The sequence below is a fragment of the Bubalus kerabau genome, chromosome 17, assembly GCF_029407905.1.
Source record: "Bubalus kerabau isolate K-KA32 ecotype Philippines breed swamp buffalo chromosome 17, PCC_UOA_SB_1v2, whole genome shotgun sequence".
Lineage (NCBI taxonomy): Eukaryota > Metazoa > Chordata > Mammalia > Artiodactyla > Bovidae > Bubalus > Bubalus kerabau.
Window position 1 is genome coordinate 38,435,027 of NC_073640.1, and position 21,992 is coordinate 38,457,018.

Here is a 21,992-nt window from a genome sequence, read left to right on the forward strand (position 1 = left end):
AAAGTCCCACTCAATAACAGATTATAATAGTTATTTTTGTGTAATGAACCTATAAAAGCCTCTTTTCTCTGCAACCAAAGCCATGCAAAGGTTCAAGAGCACATTTAGTGCAAGACAAAGGTTAAGAATCAGTTTACCCTTGACGAGAAATTATCTTTCTAAGCTCCCTGTTCACAAAGAGGCAGAGCTATGACCACTGTAGATATATCTAGTCGGCCAAGGCTAGAATAACAAACATCACAGCTGCACGCTGCACAAAGAGGCCAAACATGCCACACACATTCTGATTAATAACTAAAGGCCAGTTTTGCTCAGATTGAAGCCAATTTTTTTAAAAAGTCAGATTCCAGATAATTGTAATCCATCCTGAGCAAGTCAAGATTTCTAATGCTTGAAAGGAGTCAATTAGGGAAAAAAAGCCTGAGTAATATTAAACACAGATTGGAAAAAAACTGGAAGGTTTAAGTGGTGTTCCCTCTTTGGAAAAAGCCAGCTGCCTTCTTTGTGTCAGAGGCACAAACACCAGAGAGGGCCTGGGCAAAACATAGGGACTCTGCCTGCCTACCTGACAGAGTCAGGGTAGTGTATACCTTGTCACTTAGGCCACTCAGGCCGACAAATGAATTTGGGACCATCTTCTAGAATCCACTAGCTTCTGGTAGAGGCTTTTGTCCTCTCAACTGTGCCTAGCCCAGGCCTGGGCATGAGCTGCTGGGCAGAAAACAACTGAAAGGGCACCTGGGTGGTTGAGGAGGCCCACCAGCAGGCCCAGAGTGCTCCTTTATAAATCTGAGGTTGCTGACTGTAAGCCGAAGTCTCACGCACATCCTATTTATTAAGATACTGCCTCAACTGTCTTCCACGTGGGAGGTCCCTTAAGGCTTTGGCCATTAACATGGTAAAGTGAAAATAGGACCTAGGTTGATGGCAGCCTTCCTCTCCAAAATGCCAGAGTCCCAGACTGGTCAAGCAAAGGTCAATGGGAGTGAGAGCTACTGAGGCGTATCCCCACAGAGAGCAAGCTCAGGTCGCTTGGTTCTGACTGTAAACAGTTCAAATTCCATAAAGGACAATCACTTGCCAGTTCATTTTTGGAATAGAAGCCCATGCCATCCCGACCCAGTGGCTACCTTTTAGGATCCTCCACCCAATGGCTTGGCTTGGCGGGTAGGCAGCCAGCAAACAAAGTCCTCTCCAGCCTGCTGGCTGCCACCATGATTCTCATCACAGAATGGATCAAGACACCAGGACAAATGTTCTCTTAGCCAGTGACTCACCAGGAAGTCTGTTCATGTTGACGCCTTGAGCTGAGAGTCCTATTCCCATGTACCTTTGAAAAAGCACACACACAAACATTTTGGTTAACAAATGGTTACGCATCTCCCTTCTCAAATATTTCTTGGTAAAATAAAAACAGGAAAAGCAATGAAGGCAGAGACTCCTTTAACACACTAGTGGATCTGGGAGAACCTTTGTATTTTGATTTTCTAATGGAAATCTCTCAATGCCTTAAGCAGCTGGAAAAACAGGAGGTAGTGTCTACAACCAGGAATCACTGGCTTCAGTTTCAGAGGAAAGTTTCCTGGAATCACTGCTTCCCGTCCTTTGGCTTCTGGCTCCCAGCTAAGGCAGTGGAATCTATTCTCAAGAAGTACCTAAAGTAAGTAGTTCAATCCTACAGAGTGTTTGGCAGAATAATGCAAGATTAAGCCACAGGGACAAGCCACTCTTCAGCAAGAACCAAGACATGGAAAAAGCACAGCCAGCTGGATCCATATAGAGTCATAAAGACCCCTCATCACACAGGGTTTCTTCTCTTGAGGTCTCCAAATTAACTACCCTGCCCCATACATTCACCACTGGCCTCTTTAATCATCCAAAGCTGAAGGTGATAGTGTGTGAGGCCCCAGAGACCCACCCTCTACTCCTTCCAGCCAAGAACCTAAACAACCAAGGCAGCCACAACCAGGTGGGACCCGTGCTGGGCAACTCTGTCAAAGATATCTCAGTTGCACTCGTGAGAGGGAAGGTCAGAGAAGGGAATGAACAGGTTTTTTTAGTCTATATAGTTGTAGTATACAAAGACACAGTAAGGTATTTCCCCAAGAACTCAGAAACTAGAGAAACAAGTCACCACCATCTAAGTGTAAAATACTAGAAACCCACATACAATGCCTACTGTTAACCACATATGAGTATCAACATGTGGCTGAGAAGATCGCAACAGTGAAAACACCAACCAAGATGGCTAAGATGTAACTTTTGGTTGCATAACAATGTAAGTGTACTTCAAGCCACTGAATTGTTCACTGAAAAATAATTAAAATGGTAAAATTTATGTGATGCATATTTTACCACAATAAAAATGTTTTTCTTGTAAAGCAATCACATGGGGTTGCCTTATTTTGACCATTTCCAAGAAGCTGGAAATTACATTCCAACTGCTCCCTGTTGTAACTGTGCAAGGAACCACCTCGTTTCTCCATCTTGGATTCTTCTCTTCCTCTTCCGGCATGTTCCACGAAACATATGGACCAGTATCCTAACACTACCAGAGACCCCACCACATGGTGCTCCAGAACCTGCGAGCCTTCCATCTGCAGTAAACGGAATGCCCTTCTCTGGCTGGCTGCAACAATGGGTATTGGAGGAGAAGAAAGGAAGGGTCTAACCTACCCATTTTCCCCTGAAACCAGCTTTCGCATCTTTGTGGGCAGAACCCATGAAAGACACCAATCAACACATGGCCCTAATAACTGGCCTGCAAGGGTTAGGGGAAAGGAGAGGGAAGGCAAGGGAGAAAAGGGGAAGGAACAACACTTCAAAGAAAGGCTTCTATGGTTCAAAGGATTTGAGACTCTCAAACTGCCTGCTACTTATTGCCAAAAGGGGACCTTCAGCAACCATCAAGAGCAGAAGCTGTGTAAGCCTGCTGGCAGGATTCCCATTAGGCTAAAACCTGCACATTTTCCCAGAAAAATAGCAGCCCAAATAATCAGCTTCCTGACTTTACATGGAAGAGGCTGCCAAGAGTTAGTCTCCATTCCCTTTATGCCATCTCTGACCAAACAGCAAATGACCCTGACTACCCTGCAGTCATCAATCAACATATGCAAGTGCAATAGAGCCAGGAGTTTGGAGTTTTCCTAACTTGGATGCCAGGCTACTAATCCTGCCCTGTTTTAGAGCCCAACACCACATGCGATCTCACCCCTCACATTCAGCTTTCCTGACACTAAGATGAAGGCTTATGTGTTTGAAGCACATGTGCTTCCTGGGTGACCCCTGACTGCTTAGGCCTACAAATAGGGGAGGTCAAGGGTCATCCAGGGAATGTATGCTTGGCCACTAGCAACAGAGATCTGGTTCCACAACTTCCCAAGAGAACAGGGAACTACTAAGGCACATGTACTCAAACACAAGTTACTTAGGTCTCTCAACAGGAGAAGCCCCTTCCACCTCTGGCAGCTACCCCTCAACACCTTCCTATAGACGCTACCCCACAGCTGGGGCAGTGTTTACCAGCGGATGGTCTGGGAGCCTCTGTACAAACCCCAGGGTCATCTTGAGAATCTGAGTAGGTAAGCTAAGGGTAGAGCACCCAGAAGAGACCAGTCTCCACACTTGAATGTCATGCCCCTGTGAGTGTCATTGATACAGGGAGCAGCCCCACAGGACCCTAACTTGAAATGTTCATATGAGGTCAAGCTAAGTCAGAGTTCAAAGGGAATGAGTCCCAACTCTTCAAACACTGTGTGACATTAAGTCTTTCCAAAAGTATGATGTCCTAAAATTTCAAAAACATGCAGCCTTCTAGCAAGTATTCATACAGTTGAAAACTGTTATCCAACCAGGTTAAGATAAGCAAAGAGGCGAAAAAAAACTATAAGGACACTAAAAAACACTGGATTGTACACTGTGAGTGAGTGGACTGTATGGTATATTACTTCTCAAAAACACTCAAACTAGGCATAAAAGGAAACAGTCTCAACATAATAAAAGGTCTTATATGAGAAAACCACAGCTAATATTGTATTCAATGGTGAAAGTCTGAAGACTTTTCCTCTAATATTAGGAACAGGAAAGGTGCCTGCTTTTGCCACTTCTATTCAACAGAATATCAGAAGTTCTAGCTAAAGCAATTAGACAAGAGAAAGAAATAAAAAGGCATCCAAATTGGAAAGGAATGGGTAAAACTATCTCTTCACAAATGACATGATTCTATACGTAGAAAGTTCTACATTCCACAAAAAACTGTTAGAACAAACAAATTCAGCAAAGTTTCAGGATACAAAAACAACACACAGAAAACAGCTGTGTTTCAACATACTAATACTGAACAATCAAAAAAGGAAAAGAGAAAATAATTCCATTTACAATAGCATCGAAAGAATAAAATACTTAGGAATTAACTTTGCCAAGAAGGCAAAAAGCTTATACACTAAAACCCCTAAAATGTTGCTGAAATTTAAAAATACACAAATAGTGAGCTCCTTGGCAGTCCAGGGACCAGTAGGACTTAGCACTTTTGCTGCAGGGGGGGCTGGGTTCAATCCCTAGTTGGGGAACTAAGATCCCACAGGCACATGGCATGGCTGAAAAATACATTTTTTTAATTTAAGTAAATAAATAAACATGAAAAGACACAAATGGAAAAACATCTGCCCATACATGGACTGGAAGACAATATTGTTATGATGTCAATACCATCCAAAGCAATACATAGAATCAATGAGGGTGTTAAAAAAAAAAGTTAGAATCATATTTTTTTATTTCAAAACTTACAAGAAAGCTACAATAATCAAAACAGTGTTGGTACTGGCATAAAGATAGTATGGTGGATGACTACAACCCTAGAGTCCAGTTTGTCCACTGGAGGCCCTTCGAGTACTGCAATCTGGTAAAGGAAAGCAGGCCATCCTTAAAGGCCTGGATCTTGGGACATCTAAAGAGGAATGCCTGTTTTACATGGAATTACCAAGGAAAAAGGAGGTGAGAATTTGCTTCCTTCTTGGTAAAAAGTCAGGCAACGCTAGGAACACTCACAGACACAGGCTGCCATGGTCTCCTGGGAGGCAAAAGGGGCTCTCGCTCCCCAAGCCAGTGACTAGAATAGACAGAGCTTAGCTCCCCGATGGTTCATATGTCCACCAGGGCTTTCTTTTCAAGCAGCAGGATACATCTGAGGAGCTTGCAGGAAAAGTTATTTACCTTATAAAATAACTGAAAGTAAGCTAAACCCATCTGAAGACTATCATGTGTCTATCACATTAGACACAGTAAATATAGAGAGACAACCGACAAGCTACCTGGCAGGGAGGCCATCAGTCGGCATCCACCTTAATCCCTATCCTTTCCTGCAAAAAAACACGTGAGCCTGAAGAGTGACTCTGCGTCTCTGTCAGGCTCTAGAGAGGAGGGTGCCAAGTGGCCCTGCTTGAGCCAAGCTGGGTAGGGATCCACCGGAGAGCAGGACAGAGGAGGCGCGGTGGCAGCAGTGGCCCCTGCAGACCACCGCCAGGTCCGCCCTGGGGCGGCAGAGGTAAACTGGGGCCCTGCAAGATGACCAGCCTTGAGAATGGACTGGTGGCCTCCGGGGCCTGTGCTGCCCTCCACCCGCTCTGCTGACTCTCCCACAAAAGCAACAGCCCACTGGATCCACTGCAGTCATGCGGAGAGTCGCGAGAACACTCCAGGCGGCTTGCATTCTTCTCCTTTCTCTTTAGTTTTCCAGATTTTCTACAATTAATATAAATTACTTTGAGAGTCATAGAAAAAATCATTTTCAAGAGCCAGCTGATGGCTGCACACTGAGGAGGTTGCTGGCTCTCAGCCATCAGACTCTCTCTGGGCTGTCCCAGGGCAACATTTCAATACCAGGGAGACACAATGGGGGGACTGGGCCTTCGTGTCAGCTTCTCGGTATTCTTACTTCCCTGAACCTTGACAGGAGAGCGGAAGCTGCATGCAAAGAGCACACCCGCAGAAACAGCCAAAAAGGGTCCAACTCCATGCTCAGCAGAGGAGCTGGGGCTCTGGCTCACACGGCCCCTGGTGCATCCTAAGCACCTCCCAGAGCACACCCTCGGGAGACCCCGCGGACACAGTGACACAGCCTCAGCACAGCTCTCACCGACTGGAGATTCTTCCATGACCCAGGCCAGCCTGGGGTAGACAGAGGACAGGACCTTAGAAAGCAGGCCTCTGGACTCTCACATCCTCCAGAGATGTACAACAAGGCCTGGAGGGAGGAGACCACCCTTTGCTGTAAGCCCCAACCCAGACAGGAAAGACAGCTTGGAGTACTCCACCCAAGGAACCTCTTTGGCAACAAGTCTGATATTCCCTTCCTGCCTCCTGAAGAGAAGCACACGAGGATTCTAAAGTGACAGGGACACTTGGCAGCTGGGCTCCAGAGACAACACCTCAGACTCTGAAGCCTGGCCTCAGACACTCCAGCCTAACTCAGGACTATGAGTCTTGGATTTCGCCTCACAGCTCAGGTTCCCTGTCAGAAAAAGACAGGTTGGACTAACAGTCTCCTAAGAGCTCACCTAGCTCTCACCTAGAGACTTCAGCTCTGGGCCGAATAATGTTTGGGTACTGTTCCAAGTGTGCTGAACCCAGATGCAAGCCCAAAATGGTAGAGACCCTGGAGCAGTGATCAAAAGCCAACAAGAAAAGACACCAAAAGAAAAGGAAATTATAGATCAATACACCTTCTGAATGGAGATGCACAAAATTTCAACAAAACTATAACAAACCAAATTCAACAACATTAAAAGGATTAATACCACAACCAAAGGGGATTTATGCCAGGAAGTCACAGGCAATTTAACATAAGAAAATCAATGAATATAATAAACCACATTAACAGAACGAAGGGGAAAAAAAAAAAAAAACACATGATCATCTCAATTGACAGAAAAAGCATCTGAAAAATCCAACACCCTTTCATGATAAAAACACTCAGAAAACTAGGAACAAAAGGGAACTTCTTCAACATGATAAATGGCATTTAGGAAAAATTCACAGCCAACATACCCAATGGTGAAAGACTGAAAACTTTTACCCTAAGATGAGGAGCAACACAAGGAGTCGACATTTCCCCACTGCTATTCAACACTGTACTGGCAGTTCTATTCAGATTGATTAGACAAGAAAAGAAAAGAAAAGGTATAAAAATTGGAAAGAAATAAGTAAAACTATTTCTATTTGCAGAGGACATGATCCTACCTACAGAAAATTCTGTATAGAGAGAATCCCAAATGATATACAGGAAGCTTACTAGAGTTAATAAATACCCAAATTGCAGGATACAAAATCAACACACAAAAAGCAGCTGTGTTTCTATATACTAACACTGAACACTTAAAGGAGAAAATTAAGACAACAATTCTATTTACAATAGCATCTAAAATCAAAAAAACAAACAAAACCCTCAGGAATAAATTTAACCAAGGAGGTGAAAATGCTTGTACATGAAAAATTATAGAACATTGCTGAAAGAAATTAAAGAAGACAAAAATAAATGGAAAGACATCCTGTGTTCATGGACTGGAAGACTTCATATTGTAGATGGAAAGTGTTGTTAATACATTCTAAGTTGGTCTACAGATTCAGCACAATCCCTGCCAAAATTCCAACAGTCTTTTTTGTAGAAGTGGAAAAGAGAACCCTCAAAATCCATACAGACTTGCTAGGGACCCCAAGTAGCTAAAACAATCTTAAAGAAAGAACAAAGTTAAAAGATTTGTTTCCTGATTTCAAAACTCACTGTAGAACTAGAGTAATCAAAACAGTGTGGCACTGGCATAGGCAGACATATAGACTAGTAGAAAAGAATTGAAAGTCCGTAAGTAAATTTATACAGCCAAATCACTTCCAACAAGGGTGCCAAGTCCATTCAATGGGGAAAGAATAGTCTCCTCAAAAATTGGTGCTGAGACAATTGGATCTCTACTTCATAGCTTTTATAAAAATTAACTCAAAACAGATCAATGATCTTAATATAAGAGCTAAAACAATAAAACACTTAAAAGATTCATGACTGTGGTTTAGGCAATGGATTCTTAGATATGACACCAAAAGAAAAAATAGATGAATTGGACTTCATCAAAATTAAAACTTTTATGCATCAAAGATCATTATCAAGAAAGTGAAGAGAGAATTCTCTGGCGGTCCAGTGCTTAGGGCTTCATGCTTCCAGTGCAGGGAGCACGGGTTTGATCCCTGCTTGGGGAACTAAGATCTCACAAGCTGTGCAGGAAGGTTAAAAAACAAAGAGTGAAAAGACAACTTGGAAAATGGGAGAAAATATTTCTAAATCATAGCTTTATGAGGATCTAATATTCAAAAATATACAGAATTCCTACAACTTAACAACAAAAAGACAAAAAACTCAATTATAAACTAGCCAAAGGACTTGAGTAGACATTTCTCCAAAGAAGATATACAAGCGGCCAATAAATACATGAAAAGATGCTCAACATTACTAATCCACTAGAACTGCAAACCAAAATGAGATACTAATTCACACATAGGATGGGGAAGGAAATAAAGAAGGATAAGAGGAAGGGAGAAAGGAAAAAGGAAGTTAAGTTACTGGTGAAAAAGTAAAGAAATTAGAAACTTCACACATTGCTGGTAGAGATATAAAACTGTATAGCCACTGTGGAAAACAATCTGGTAATTCCTCAAGAAGTTAAACAGAACAATCAAGCAAATTTTTTTTTCCCTGTCTGCACAAAGTGCAAAGCCCCAACTGCTCAGCCACCAGGGAATTCTTAAGTATACACTCAATCAAGCAATTCTTAAGTATACACTCAAAAGAATTGAAAAGACAAACTCAAACAGATACTTGTATGCCAGTGTTCATTATACCATTACTCACAATAGTCAAAGATGTAAAAAGCTCAAGTGTCCATCAACAGATGAATGGATAAAGAAAATGTGGTAAATACAAACAGCCATAAAAAAGAGTAAGATTCTGACACAGGTCACAACATAAGATAAACCCTGCAAACATTATGCTAAATGAAATAAACCAGACATAAAAGGACAATGCCGTATGATTCTACTTATATGAAATATCTACAATAGGCAAATTCATAGAGACAGAAAGGAGATTAGAGGTTACCAGGGGCTGGGAGGAGCCAGGGGTGGATGGGGAGTTATTGCTTAATGGGTACAGAGTTTCTGTCTGGGGTGATGAAAAAGTTCTGGAAAACAGTAGTGATAGTTGCACAAGTTTAACACAATTAATACCACTGTATTTTACACTTAAAAATGGTTAAAATGGCATGTTTAATGTTGTATTTATTTTAGCACACACATGGGAGTCATCAAAAACACCCATATGGCCCTGCAGGCCAGCATTAGCCTCATCTGGCTTTTCCGGACGAGACAAGTAGGGCTTGGCACAGAGCTCAGTGTAAAGCATCAGAGTATCCAGGCCTCTTGTCGGGGCCAGAAGAAAGAAGTCCCTCACCATAAGCACACAGCAGATAACAAGAGTGAAGAATACAGACCTAGCTCTTTTTTTTTACTTTTATCAACTTCCCCTTTGAGGGAAGGTAGATTTTATGGGCTGGCAAGCCCAGAGACACTTTTAACAAATGTTACATTAGATATATGAACCAATGACTATGGGACCTGAACTTTTTTTTCCCAGCCACACTGCACAGCTTGAGGGATCTTAGTTCCCCAATCAGGGATCCAACCTGGCCTGGCAGTGAAAATGCTGAGTCCTAACCACTGGACCACCAGGGAATTCCCTGAACATTTTTAATTTAAGCTCCATCAATTAACTGTCTCCAGGCCCACAGAGCTCTGGTAGGATGTGACAAGGAGAGAAGGGACAAGCTCCTCAGCCTCAGGGCTGAGATGGCTCTTGCGGGCTGCAGGAAGGTAGTTTGGCCGCCGAGCCTCCCAAGTCAAAGGGTCTGTCACCACTGCCCCATCCCCTGCCTCAGCCCTGCAAGGTGCTGCTGGAATCTCACCAGACAGTTTCATCCTGACATCTAACACCTCAGCCACAGATCGGAAGGCTGGCAATCTCGTTCATATCAGAATCTGCCCCAGATAAGAAATCAACACCTCTACATCAGAGAGGACCTCTGGGGTCATCACTGACTCAATGGACATGAGTCTGAGCAAACTCCAGGAGATGGTGAAGGACAGGGAAGCCTGGTGTGCTGCAGTCCACAGGGTCGCAAAGAGTCAGACACAACTTAGTGACAACAACAACTGGGGTCATGGTTACAAAATGGTCCACGGGAGACATTTCAGGAAAAACCCCAACTGACACTTGGTTCTGAAATGAGGGCTGATATTTGATGCTGGGGATTTTAGTTTGTGGTCTGATGGGCCTGCTTAAAGCCACAGTCCATCAGGACACTTGCACCTCAGGTACAAGCTGCTTCTCCAGCAGTCATCCCTCTACCCTGGCCCTCTGCCAGGAAGCCACCCAGTGACCCACTAAGCCCAACTCTGTGTAGCCCACTGACTCCCCCAAGAGGAGGGATATTACAGAGATGAATGGACCCAACCCAGCAACATAAGGAAGACCATATCTGAAGGCAAAGGAGTCATGAGACAGGACGTGCTTGCAGGGAGGAAGGCGGTTTTGAATGTGTGTCCGGAGACCCTCATGCATCCACCACCACCAGCACCATCAAAGCACCCAGAGAGCCCACGAGACAGGAACAGACAGAACAGCCCCCATGGATGGCTCTAGGCAGGTTATTCATAACCCTGGACTCTGCCTCCTTCCTTAAAGAATCTCTTGGGAGACTCAAGGACCAAGCCTTGAATTTACAGAGCTTATCATATTCCAGCGTATTACCAAATACGCTGCCCTTAACTATAATAGCACATTGGCACCCCACCTTAATGTGAGCAGGTTCTTCCCAGACCCCCACAACCCATAAGCTCCAGACACTAACCTCTCTGGCACTGTGTGTCAAAGCTGGAGCAGAGCTGAGTGTGGACACAGCAAATGCTCTTAGGTTCTCAGATAGTACCCTTAGCTCCCTAGTTACAGGTGTTCATCCAGAAACTGGCCTTGAGTTTGCTTCTTTGTAAGTCAGCACCTTTTCATCATTCTCAGCACAGGGTTTTATTCAAGTAGCCTGCCATTACCTGGAAACTAAGTCCTAATGATTTTGATTTAGGTCATACCTCAATGGTCTAGTGTTTTTCCCTACTTTCTTCAATTTAAGTCTGAATTTGGCAATAAGGGGTTCATGGTCTGAGCCACAGTCAGCTCCTGGTCTTGTTTTTGCTGACTGTATAGAGCTTCTCCATCTTTGGCTGCAAAGAATATAATTAATCTGATTTCGGTGTTGACCATCTGGTGATGTCCATGTGTAGTCTTCTCGTGTTGTTGGGAGAGGGTGTTTGTTATGACCAGAGCATTTTCTTGGCAAAACTCTATTAGTCTTTGCCCTGCTTCATTCCGTATTCCAAGGCCACCTTTGCCTGTTACTCCAGGTGTTTCTTGACTTCCTACTTTTGCATTCCAGTCCCCTATAATGAAAAGGACATCTTTTTTGGGTGTTAGTTCTAAAAGGTCTTGTAGGTCTTCACAGAACCGTTCAACTTCAGCTTCTTCAGCGTTACTGGTTGGGGCATAGACTTGGATTACTGTGATACTGAATGGTTTGCCTTGGAAACGAACAGAGATCATTCTGTCGTTTTTGAGATTGCATCCAAGTACTGCATTTTGAACTCTTTTGTTGACCATGATGGCCACTCCATTTCTTTTGAGGGATTCCTGCCCACAGTAATAGATATAATGGTCATCTGAGTTAAATTCACCCATTCCAGTCCATTTCAGTTCGCTGATTGCTAGAATGTCGACGTGTTCACTCTTGCCATCTCTTGTTTGACCACTTCCAATTTGCCTTGATTCATGGACCTGAATTTCAGGTTGCTATGCAATATTGCTCTTTACAGCATCGGACCTTGCTTCTATCACCAGTCACATCCACAGCTGGGTATTCTTTTTGCTTTGGCTCCATCCCTTCATTCTTTCTGGAGTTATTTCTCCACTGATCTCCAGTAGCATACTGGGCACCTACTGACCTGGGGAGTTTCTCTTGCAGTATCCTATCATTTTGCCTTTTCATACTGTTCATGGGGTTCTCAAGGCAAGAATACTGAAGTGGTTTGCCATTCCCTTCTCCAGTGGACCATATTCTGTCAGATCTCTCCACCATGACCCACCCATTTTGGGCTGCCCCACGGGCATGGCTTAGTTTCACTGAGTTAGACAAGGCTGTGGTCCTAGTGTGATTAGATTGACTACTTTTCTGTGAGTATGGTTTCAGTGCGTCTGCCCTCTGATGCCCTCTTGCAACACCTACCGTCTTACTTGGGTTTCTCTTACCTTTGGCGTGGGGTATCTCTTCACAGCTGCGCCAGCAAAACGCAGCCAATGCTCCTTACCTTGGACAAGGGGTATCTCCTCACCGCCGCCCTTCCTGACCTTCAACGTGGGATAGCTCCTCTAGGCCCTCTTGTGCCCACAGGACTGGAAAAGGTCAGTTTTCATTCCAATCCCAAAGAAAGGCAATGCCAAAGAATGCTCAAACTATCGCACAATTGCACTCATCTCACACGCTAGTAAAGTAATGCTCAAAATTCTCCAAGCCAGGCTTCAGCAATATGTGAACCGTGAACTTCCTGATGATCAAGCTGGTTTTAGAAAAGGCAGAGGAACCAGAGATCAAATTGCCAACATCCGCTGGATCATGGAAAAAGCAAGAGAGTTCCAGAAAAACATCTATTTCTGCTTTATTGACTATGCCAAAGCCTTTGACTGTGTGGATCACAATCAACTGTGGAAAATTCTGAAAGAGATGGGAATACCAGACCACCTGACCTGCCTCTTGAGAAATCTGTATGCAGGTCAGGAAGCAACAGTTAGAACTGGACATGGAACAACAGACTGGTTCCAAATAGGAAAAGGAGTACGTCAAGGCTGTATATTGTCACCCTGCTTATTTAACTTATATGCAGAGTACATCATGAGAAACGCTGGACTGGAAGCAACACAAGCTGGAATCAAGATTGCTGGGAGAAATATCAATAACCTCAGATATGCAGATGACACCACCCTTATGGCAGAAAGTGAAGAGGAACTAAAAAGCCTCTTGATGAAAGTGAAAGTGGAGAGTGAAAAAGTTGGCTTAAAGCTCAACATTCAGAAAACGAAGATCATGGCATCCGGTCCCATCACTTCATGGCAAGCAGATAGGGAAACAGTGGAAACAGTGTCAGACTTTATTTTTCTGGGCTCCAAAATCACTACAGATGGTGACTGCAGCCATGAAATTAAAAGATGCTTACTCCTTGGAAGGAAAGTTATGACCAACCTAGATAGCATATTCAAAAGCAGAGACATTACTTTGCCAACAAAGGTCCGTCTAGTCAAGGCTATGGTTTTTCCTGTGGTCATGTATGGATGTGACGGTTGGACTGTGAAGAAGGCTGAGCGCCGAAGAATTGATGCTTTTGAACTGTGGTGTTGGAGAAGACTCTTGAGAGTCCCTTGGACTGCAAGGAGATCCAACCAGTCCATTCTGAAGGAGATCAGCCCTGGGATTTCTTTGGAAGGAAAGATGCTGAAGCTGAAACTCCAGTACTTTGGCCACCTCATGCGAAGAGTTGACTCACTGGAAAAGATTCTGATGCTGGGAGGGACTGGGGGCAAGAGGCGAAGGGGATGACAGAGGATGAGATGGCTGGATGGCATCACTGACTCGATGGACATGAGTCTGAGTGAACTCCGGGAGTTGGTGATGGACAGGGAGGCCTGGCGTGCTGAGATTCATGGGGTCGCAAAGAGTCAGACATGACTGAGCGACTGATCTGAATGATTTTGAAAGCATTGAATTCCACGTAATAAACCCCCTACCTGCTTACAGTACCTGAAATCATTTTCTGTTCTATGCAATGTTCCCAAATGATACAACATATATAACAGCAATAACCTGCATTTGTTTAAACCTGCATCTCTCTGTCCCCTCTGCTATTTTTAAAATGTACACTGTGTCAGGTGTTGCAAGAGTATTCTTTTACAGTTAAAAAAAAATTATAGGTAAAATAAAAATACATTTTGGTTAAAAAAAGAAAAAAGGCAAGGCATATATAACTACCAATAAACTCCTGGCACAACAGTTGATATTAAAAGAGAACCCTGTATAAAATAGCACATGCCAATTTCAGACACATGGCTTTGTAAACTGGGTTATAACCAATTCTACTTAGCAGACTGTCTCCTCTACTTCTTTCCTCTTGGTTCAGCTTGGCCTCAGCAACGTCCTCCAGAAGACAAGAGCTGAGCCCTCGGACCATCGGGGCATACTGCCTTTCTCCTCTCTCTACCTCTTCTCATCGAAATTGTCTCTGCCCCAAGGACCAGTAGGTTTCTGTATCATATGAAACTCTGACAAAAAGACAGTAGCTGCCTGGTGTGCTGGGCAATAAGAAAACTTCTGGGGCTCTGTCTGGACGAAAATGAGTGCTGCTATTGGTCCGCAATGTTTTCCATGGAAGCTGAGCAGACAGTGCAGGTATTTGAGCCTTGACACTTGGGGTCCATAACCTAAAGTAAACTTCTCTGAATCCCAAGCCACCTCTAAGGTCCAAGAGGTAGGAGCGGCAGAGAGCATGTGAAGAACACAAAGACTTACCCCTCCCCTGCTTCCCTAAACAGTCCAGAGCATATTTTAACTAGCCCTTTCCTGACAGGGGGCTGGGCCCTGTTCCAGCAGCAAGCCCCCCACCCCACTGCTTCTTTTCTAGCAACCGAGTCACAACCTCACATTTCAATTACGACAAAACACCAAGGATCTTGGAGCTAGACGGATTTCTAGGGAGGCAGAGGAACATCCTTCCATTTAGACGTGGTGTTATCCACCCCTCTCCTAGTGGTCAGTCCCTTCTTTCTAACTGACCTCTGACTATAGAGACCCACTCTGGGGCCCCTGATTCCTTCTCAATGGTCCCAGAATAGGATGGCACATGGTGCCTGAAATGCAGAGCTGCTGAGCCCATCCTCCTATTTGCTCCACTCCAAGGAGCTCCTGCTGCCCTTCTAATGGGAAATCCCCCTTGCATGGCGACCTATCCAGGCAACAGACCAAACATGCCTAAGAACAAAAAATGATGGGGGTGTGGTGCAGGGGGTGGGGGGAGGCGTGAAGTGAATTTTAGAAATTTCTCTACAGGCTGATCCTTGACAAGGAAGTCCCCAGTTCTGAAGAAAGAAGCCACACTCCCCACTCTCAGCTCACTGGTGGAGCCTGGGTGGTGACATACAATGGGCAGAGAGGTCTCAGGGAAGCCCAGATGTGCTCAGGGCAGGAGTGGGTCTTACCAGAAAAGTGGAAGCCACGTGGACTCCAGTCTTCTTGCTCTAGGCCAGATCACACCTGAGTACACCCACCCAACTAGACCTGGACTTTAATACCCAACACAAGTCACAGCTGCTCCAGAGCCTCAATATGCTGGGTCTCCAGAAACAGTGCCACGCGTTACTAGGGAGAGATGCAGTCAGTGTCTGCCCAGGAGGCCATCAGCACTGGGGGGCAGTCAGCACGAACAAGGAAGAACCACCGTCAGCAGCCGCCTTGGGCAAAGACAGCACCAACTTCTCAGGGTTGGCAGGACAAGGCCTTCCCCAGGTCCACAGAGGGGCACCAAGTTTCTCAACTGCACTGTACACAGCACAGAGACTGGAGTGGGGAATCCCAGGGTGAGGGGCCAGCCACAGGCTGCCTCTCACTGGAAGGCCTGTGCTCAAGTGGCCCACCAAACCAGAAACATGGCAGGTGAGGTCTTAATTAGGTGAGTGGATCTCTGAGTCTGGACGGAAAATTATGGACCGTGTTGCCTTTCAGATGGGACTTAACAAATCAGAGTACCAGAGAATACCAGCACACACAGAGGCCTTCTGCCTCTGAGAAGTCACTCTGGCTGCCAGTCTTCAACCTCCTGCCTCCGCATCCCACCAAACAGGGGAGAGGCCAGCCAAGAGAGAGAAAAGATAACTACTGGAGGGAAGCCACGGCTGGAATCGAGGACCTAAAAGCACCAGCCTGCACCGGACTGGGATCTCAGCCAGCGGGGCCTGGTGGAACCAGACCAGTGGAGTCTCTTCTCCCCTATCCACGCTCAAAAGTGCAGGCAGATCCAAAATCCTCATACATTGCTGTCCTCAGGATAAGGCCAAGCTCCTTAGCCAAAGCACACTGGCCAGGTATTTCTGACCTGGCCCCTGCCTCTCTCACGCTCTGTGTTCCCCATCTTTTGATGCACTGCTCCCTCTGTCTAGGGTCTCGCTTCTCGCTTTGTTCACCTGGAATGCTCCAATCTGCCCTTCCAGATTCAGCATCATCACCTCTTCTATGAAGTTTTCCCAAATTCTCAGGTACAGGAGGAAATCCAACCTCTGGGCCACCCCTGGGGACGGCACACATCATGGATGGGCTTCTGCTACACCACCCTGTGAGGGCATGTGCACATGCATACCTGCCTCCTCTCCAGATGGGCCTCAGGCCTGTGTTCCTGGGGCCCAGGCCTGAGACCGGGACAAAACGATGCATGCTTTGCTGTGATATGGAGAATTAATGATGACCACACTGCTGACTGGCCAAAGAAAGTCAGCTACAAGTGCAAGGAAAGGCAGGCTGGCTGTGGCCAGAGGGCCACAGGGCCTGAGCACCAGCTGCAGAGGAGAGGAGACCCCCTACCCCCACCATTCCATCCGGTGCTCTAGCCCAGGCTTGCTGTTCTTGGGCAGAGCCACTCATCACATGTCAGGAGGCTGCCACCGCTGCTGCTGGGATGATGTTACAGTCTATTTTGAGGGTCACACTGGAGCATCTGTCAGCCTGGCCAGCCACACCCTCTATGTGTCATCACTAAGAGCCGGAGACACCCAAAGGTCCACAAACTCTGCCTGAGCACATCACTCCCCAGGGACCCTCGGTTTCAGGGCCTCCTTGGCTTCCTAACAAAACCAACCGAGAAGCCCTTATCTCCTGGCACCAGGGGCAGGGCTCTGATGTCTCCTCTTGGGGTTCCCAGCTCTGGTGACTCGGCAAAATGCAGCTAAAACCCGTCAGTGTGAGCCCAGCTCTTAGCTCAAACATAACCCCTTCCTTCTCCAGCCCTCCCTTATATGTGAAGTGCCCAGACGTCAAGCCAGTTACCAACCAGGCTCATTTTTAAGTCCAACAGGTCTCACTTGCTGAGAAACTCCTACTCATCCCTCAAAACCATGCCCAGGCTCTGCCTCCTCACGCAGACAACCCTTCAGTCCACTCTTTGGTAGGTAGGCCAAAGGCTTTCTGAGGATAAGGCTGGCCTGTGCAGGCTTTCCTGTTGTTCTCCCTGTACCAAGCATGCACTTGGCACATAGCAGGTACAAATCAATATAACCCTTGAAATGAAATCTTTCTAACTAGACACGCTTGAAAGTCAAAGTCACCTCTGACTCTTTGTGACCCTGTGGACTGCAGCCCGCCAGGCCCCTCTCTCCATGGAACTCTCTAGGCAAGAATACTGGAGTGGATTGTCATTTCCTTCTCCGGGGCATCTTCCCAATCCCTGGAATTCCGACCCAGGGATCAGACCTGGGTCTCCCGCATTGCAGGCAGATTCTTTACTGTCTGAGCCATAATGCAATCAGACATGCTTAGTGTATTCTTCTACAAAAGACATCTTCAGAACAAAGGCCTTTCTGAAAAACAGTGACACTGATGACTCGGTTCATCAACACCTTTTAAAAAGGAGGCCTGTCCCCAAATCTGCAGAAAAACAGGTCTACAGATTCAGCAGAATGGTAAGTCAACCAAGCCCAGTCCACCGCATGCCACACTTCTCTGGTCCCAATCAGCACTAAGCACCTTTTGGCTCTCTAAGAACACTAGGACCTCCTAAGACTCCGACTGGACATTCTCTCCACCCAGGGGAAGAATGCAACAGGGAAAGGTGGCAGCGGCGTGGACGCACGTGTCTGGGATCAGGTGAAGGCACTGACAAGTTAGGCTACTCCACTGCACACCCTAAGCCCTGTGGCCAGGGTAGGTCGCCAAACATCCCCGGGGCTCAAGGCTCACCCATGAAACAGGTACATCATCATTCGCTCCAGCCACTTTCCAGAGATGCATGAAGATGGAACTAGATAATACAGGAAAGCTACACAACAGGTTAACACCTGGGTCGTGGACCAAACCCAGGTCAGAAACACACCTTCAACACTGACGGCAAACAGGAAACAAGCTGATGACTGTCTGCCCTGGAACAGCCCCTGGCCTCCTCAAAACCACAGCTGGCCCATCTGGCTATATCCTAGCCATGAGACGGCTTTCAGTAATTCCATTAAGAGGCCATAGGGGACATTTGTACACCTTTCCTCTGAAAGCGGTCAACTAAAGCAGGCCACCACAAGCATACGTGACTTGCGACCTTGCTATGACTGAGGTTTCCAGGTCAACCTCACAGCTATATTTACCACATGTAAAACTGCTGGGAAAGCTGGGAGAAGATGTTCAACTTTCTGTGGATTTGCAGGCAACACCAACAGTATGACAATCTGACAAGACATGGGGTCTTTTACAGCAAGATCCACTTATAACTGAAAGGTTAAAAGCCAGGTGAAGGAAATCGGTCTCTGCATTTAAACACTCCCCTTCTGAAAAACTATTCTCTCCTTTTACTAGCTCAGCTGTTACCCAAAATGATCCACTTTCCTGCCTACAAGGTTAGGACATGCCAATCTACTTCTTTGGCAATATAAGACTGAAGCACCAACGTTTCAGTCTACACTGCAACTATTTTTGCCGTGTTTGTTTCATCTTAAGAGGCCATTCTTATTCATGTGAGTTCAAGCACATTAAATGTATGTGCTTTTATCAGACAGCGGAAAGGGAAAATAGAAGGTTCAAAGTGAAAATCGTTCAGTCACGTCCGACTCTTTGCAACCCCATGGACTATACAGTCCATGGAATTCTTCAGGCCAGAATACTGGAGTGGGTAGCCTTTCCCTTCTCCAGGGGATCTTCCCAACCCAGGGATTGAACCCAGGTCTTCTGCATCGCAGGCAGCTTCTCTAACAGCTGAGCCACAAGGGAAGCCCAAGAATACTGGAGTGGGGAGCCTATCCTTTCTGCAGTGGACCTTCCCGACCCAGGAATTGAACCAGGGTCTCTAAAGGGCACCGATAGGGACTTCCCTGGTGGTCCAGTGACAAAGATTCCACGCTCCCAATGCAGGTGGACCTGCATTCAATCCCGGGTTGGGGGGCTAAGGTCCCACATGCCACAAGTAAGACCTGGCACAGCCAAATAAAGAAATATATTTAAAAATAAATAAATAAAGAGCTCCGATAATATAAACTTCCTATCTGTAAATTCACTACATGGGGATAAAAGTAAAAGATGTAATAGCTCGCCATGGTCAGAATTTCACAGAATTCTGGGATTAAAGGTAGCTCAGATGTTGGCCTAGCTCCCCAGAGGACAGACAAGCAGATGGAAGCCCTGTTACTACCCACAACCACAGAGCCCTCCCAGGCAGGGATGTTACAACTTCACCGAGGAAGCAGACAAAGCTCCAACTCCAGCAGTCCTGCCCCTAGCAAAGCCCCCTGGCCGTGCATTTTGCATGTACCACAAGGGGGACTGTCCCTTGAGAAAGGAAGTACTCTGAATGCTCAAAAACACACATTCAGGGTAGGAACAAAGGTCACTGGTGGGGTTGGCAAACCACCCAAACCAGACCTAAGGTTTGATGAGGAAAATCTTTCCAAGCCAGCTAAAATCATTTTATTTCGTAACTTAAACACCTGCTTTGTGATAATCACCAGGAAAGAAAAGAGGCAAACTAGGAGAAGAATAGGAAGAGAAATGAAAAATTTCCCCTCTGATTTCCTATATCTGCTTAGATCACCCTAAACTAGGGAGCCTCCCCAGTGCTGACTTTAATGAGGACCTTCCTAAAGCTGGTCCAACTGGTGTTCAAGTCACTGGACTGAAAAACAAGTTTATGAGTAGCAAGGTCACCTGATTCTGACCATGTCCATGCTGTTTACCCTAAGATGACAGGCCAGTGGTTGCCACAGCTTTGATGAATGCTGCAAAGACTCTACTATCTCTTTGAAGCCCCCAGGGGCCTCTACATGACTAAATGCCATAAAAAGGAATCTTGAATACAGCAACAGCCTGAAAGGAGGGAAGTGACAAACATCACACAACGTGGAGGAACTTCATTCCGGACGCTCAACTGTTAATGTAAACTTGTTACTTGTTTCCCTGACTTGTGAGGGAAACAGTCATTACATCATCACCAAAGAGAAGCCCCTCTTCTACAAAATGCACCTACTTGCCATCAAAAGCTACTGCTTAGACCAGTTCATGACCACAGCCAGGTGACAGGCACCCACTACTCAACCCTTTGCAGCTCAGACCCATGCAGCTCAGCAGCTCATACAGGCACAAGTGTCAACCAGGAGACCTCAAACTCTGACCACAGGGAACAGCTCAGTGTTGGGGGCAAGGTGGTCAGGAGGGGCTTACCCATCTCTTCCTTTGCTGACAATCTTCACCTCAAAGTAATAAATGCCACAGGCAGCAGGTATGGGATGGGTGGCACGCACTGACGCCGCATCTTTGTGATTTTTGCCATGACCTAATAGAAGAGGACAAGGAAGAAATTTCAGCAGAGGGAGATACAAATGGAAGCTTCATTCCTCTCTGCTCCATGGCAACTTTACCCCTTCACAGCCAGAGGAAGCCCTTGCACAGTCCAAGAAATAATCAGACAACAACTAAGCAAATACATAAACCTCCCACCTTTGGTTCACCTCCTGCTAAGCACAGCAGCCCTGCCTGGGACTCTCTCCACCACAGAAACCACAGGAGGGTACCTGCAATGTGGGTGCCTACATGAGAGATTTCCTAGTGCTGCTGGCAGACTCCTCAGGACACAGGCAGCCCACTTGGAAGAATAGCGGAGGGAGAGGCAGCCCTGGAAGATGCCCCCACGATTTGGGGCAGAACCTCAGGCCCTGTCTGGGATGTCTGGCAGGTGAGCAAGCTCATGGACCTCTGGTGATGGAGGGGATGTGACCACCCTTTTCTTCAGACACTTTTGAAACTAAGCAGTGGTAAAGGGCTCAGCTAGAGTCCCTGGAGCTACCTCAGGACAAGCAGGAAGGCCCTGGGAAGAAGGTCCAACCCAGAACTGGTTCGGACACCTGTTGCGGTTCTCCTGACACCGGGTGTCTCAGGGCAGAATACACAAGGCAGTCAATCACTGGCCTGGTCAGCTCCACCACCCTAGACACCCTACAGGAGTTAAGGCCCAACCCGGAGCACCCGAGCTGGGGAAGGGACATGATGCAGCACCAGCTGGGCAGCACAGCTACCCCGTGGACAGTCTGGCCTTTTCCTCCCCTCGGCCAGAAGGCCGATACCTTTATAGTGGACGCGGAGGTTGCCCTGGGAGAGGCCGATGTAGTTGTACTTGTCCTTGGGGCTCCAGGAGCGCGGCAGCGGCGTCTCGTGCTGGTTGACCGCAGGATACAGGCGCTGCAAGCGCCGGCTCAGTTCCTGCTCCCCTGGGAACGGCAGCCCGCACCCAGTGGCCCCGCCGGAGGAGTCTCCAACCTGAGGGCTCCCTGCTCCCGGGTCCGCCGTCGCCGCCGCCATCTTGGAGGGAGCTGCTATTGTGTCACTGGGGGCGGGGAAGAGCAAGACCAGATCCGCCCCGCTCAGCCAATGACCAGAGAGCCAACCCGGGCCGCAGGGAAACCGAGTCCCCGTCCTGCAACTCGCTTTGGACCCCGCCACGCCTCGACACATTTCGGACTCCACTTCCCATAATGCAGAGTTCTCCAGGGGCGGACCAGCTCAGGCTGGTGAGGATCTCTGGGAGATGTAGTACAAACATGCTCAGCCATAAGCCTGCTCAGCTAAGAC

At 46.5% G+C, this 21,992-nt stretch overlaps 1 protein-coding gene across 2 annotated transcripts in view; it reads right to left on the reverse strand.

Moving 5' to 3' along the window:
- RANBP10 (RAN binding protein 10) overlaps positions 1-21,765 on the reverse strand; it is a 60,417-nt gene extending 38,652 nt beyond the window's left edge. For both annotated transcript variants that reach the window (XM_055554400.1, XM_055554399.1), the window contains exons 1-3: positions 21,488-21,765; positions 20,589-20,700; positions 1,278-1,330 (exon numbers count right to left, since the gene is read on the reverse strand). In XM_055554400.1, the coding sequence (XP_055410375.1) occupies positions 1,278-1,330; positions 20,589-20,700; positions 21,488-21,722 (400 nt within the window). In that variant the 5' untranslated portion in view covers positions 21,723-21,765. The remainder of the gene's footprint in view (positions 1-1,277; positions 1,331-20,588; positions 20,701-21,487) is intronic.
- Between the last annotated feature and the right edge of the window lie 227 nt (positions 21,766-21,992).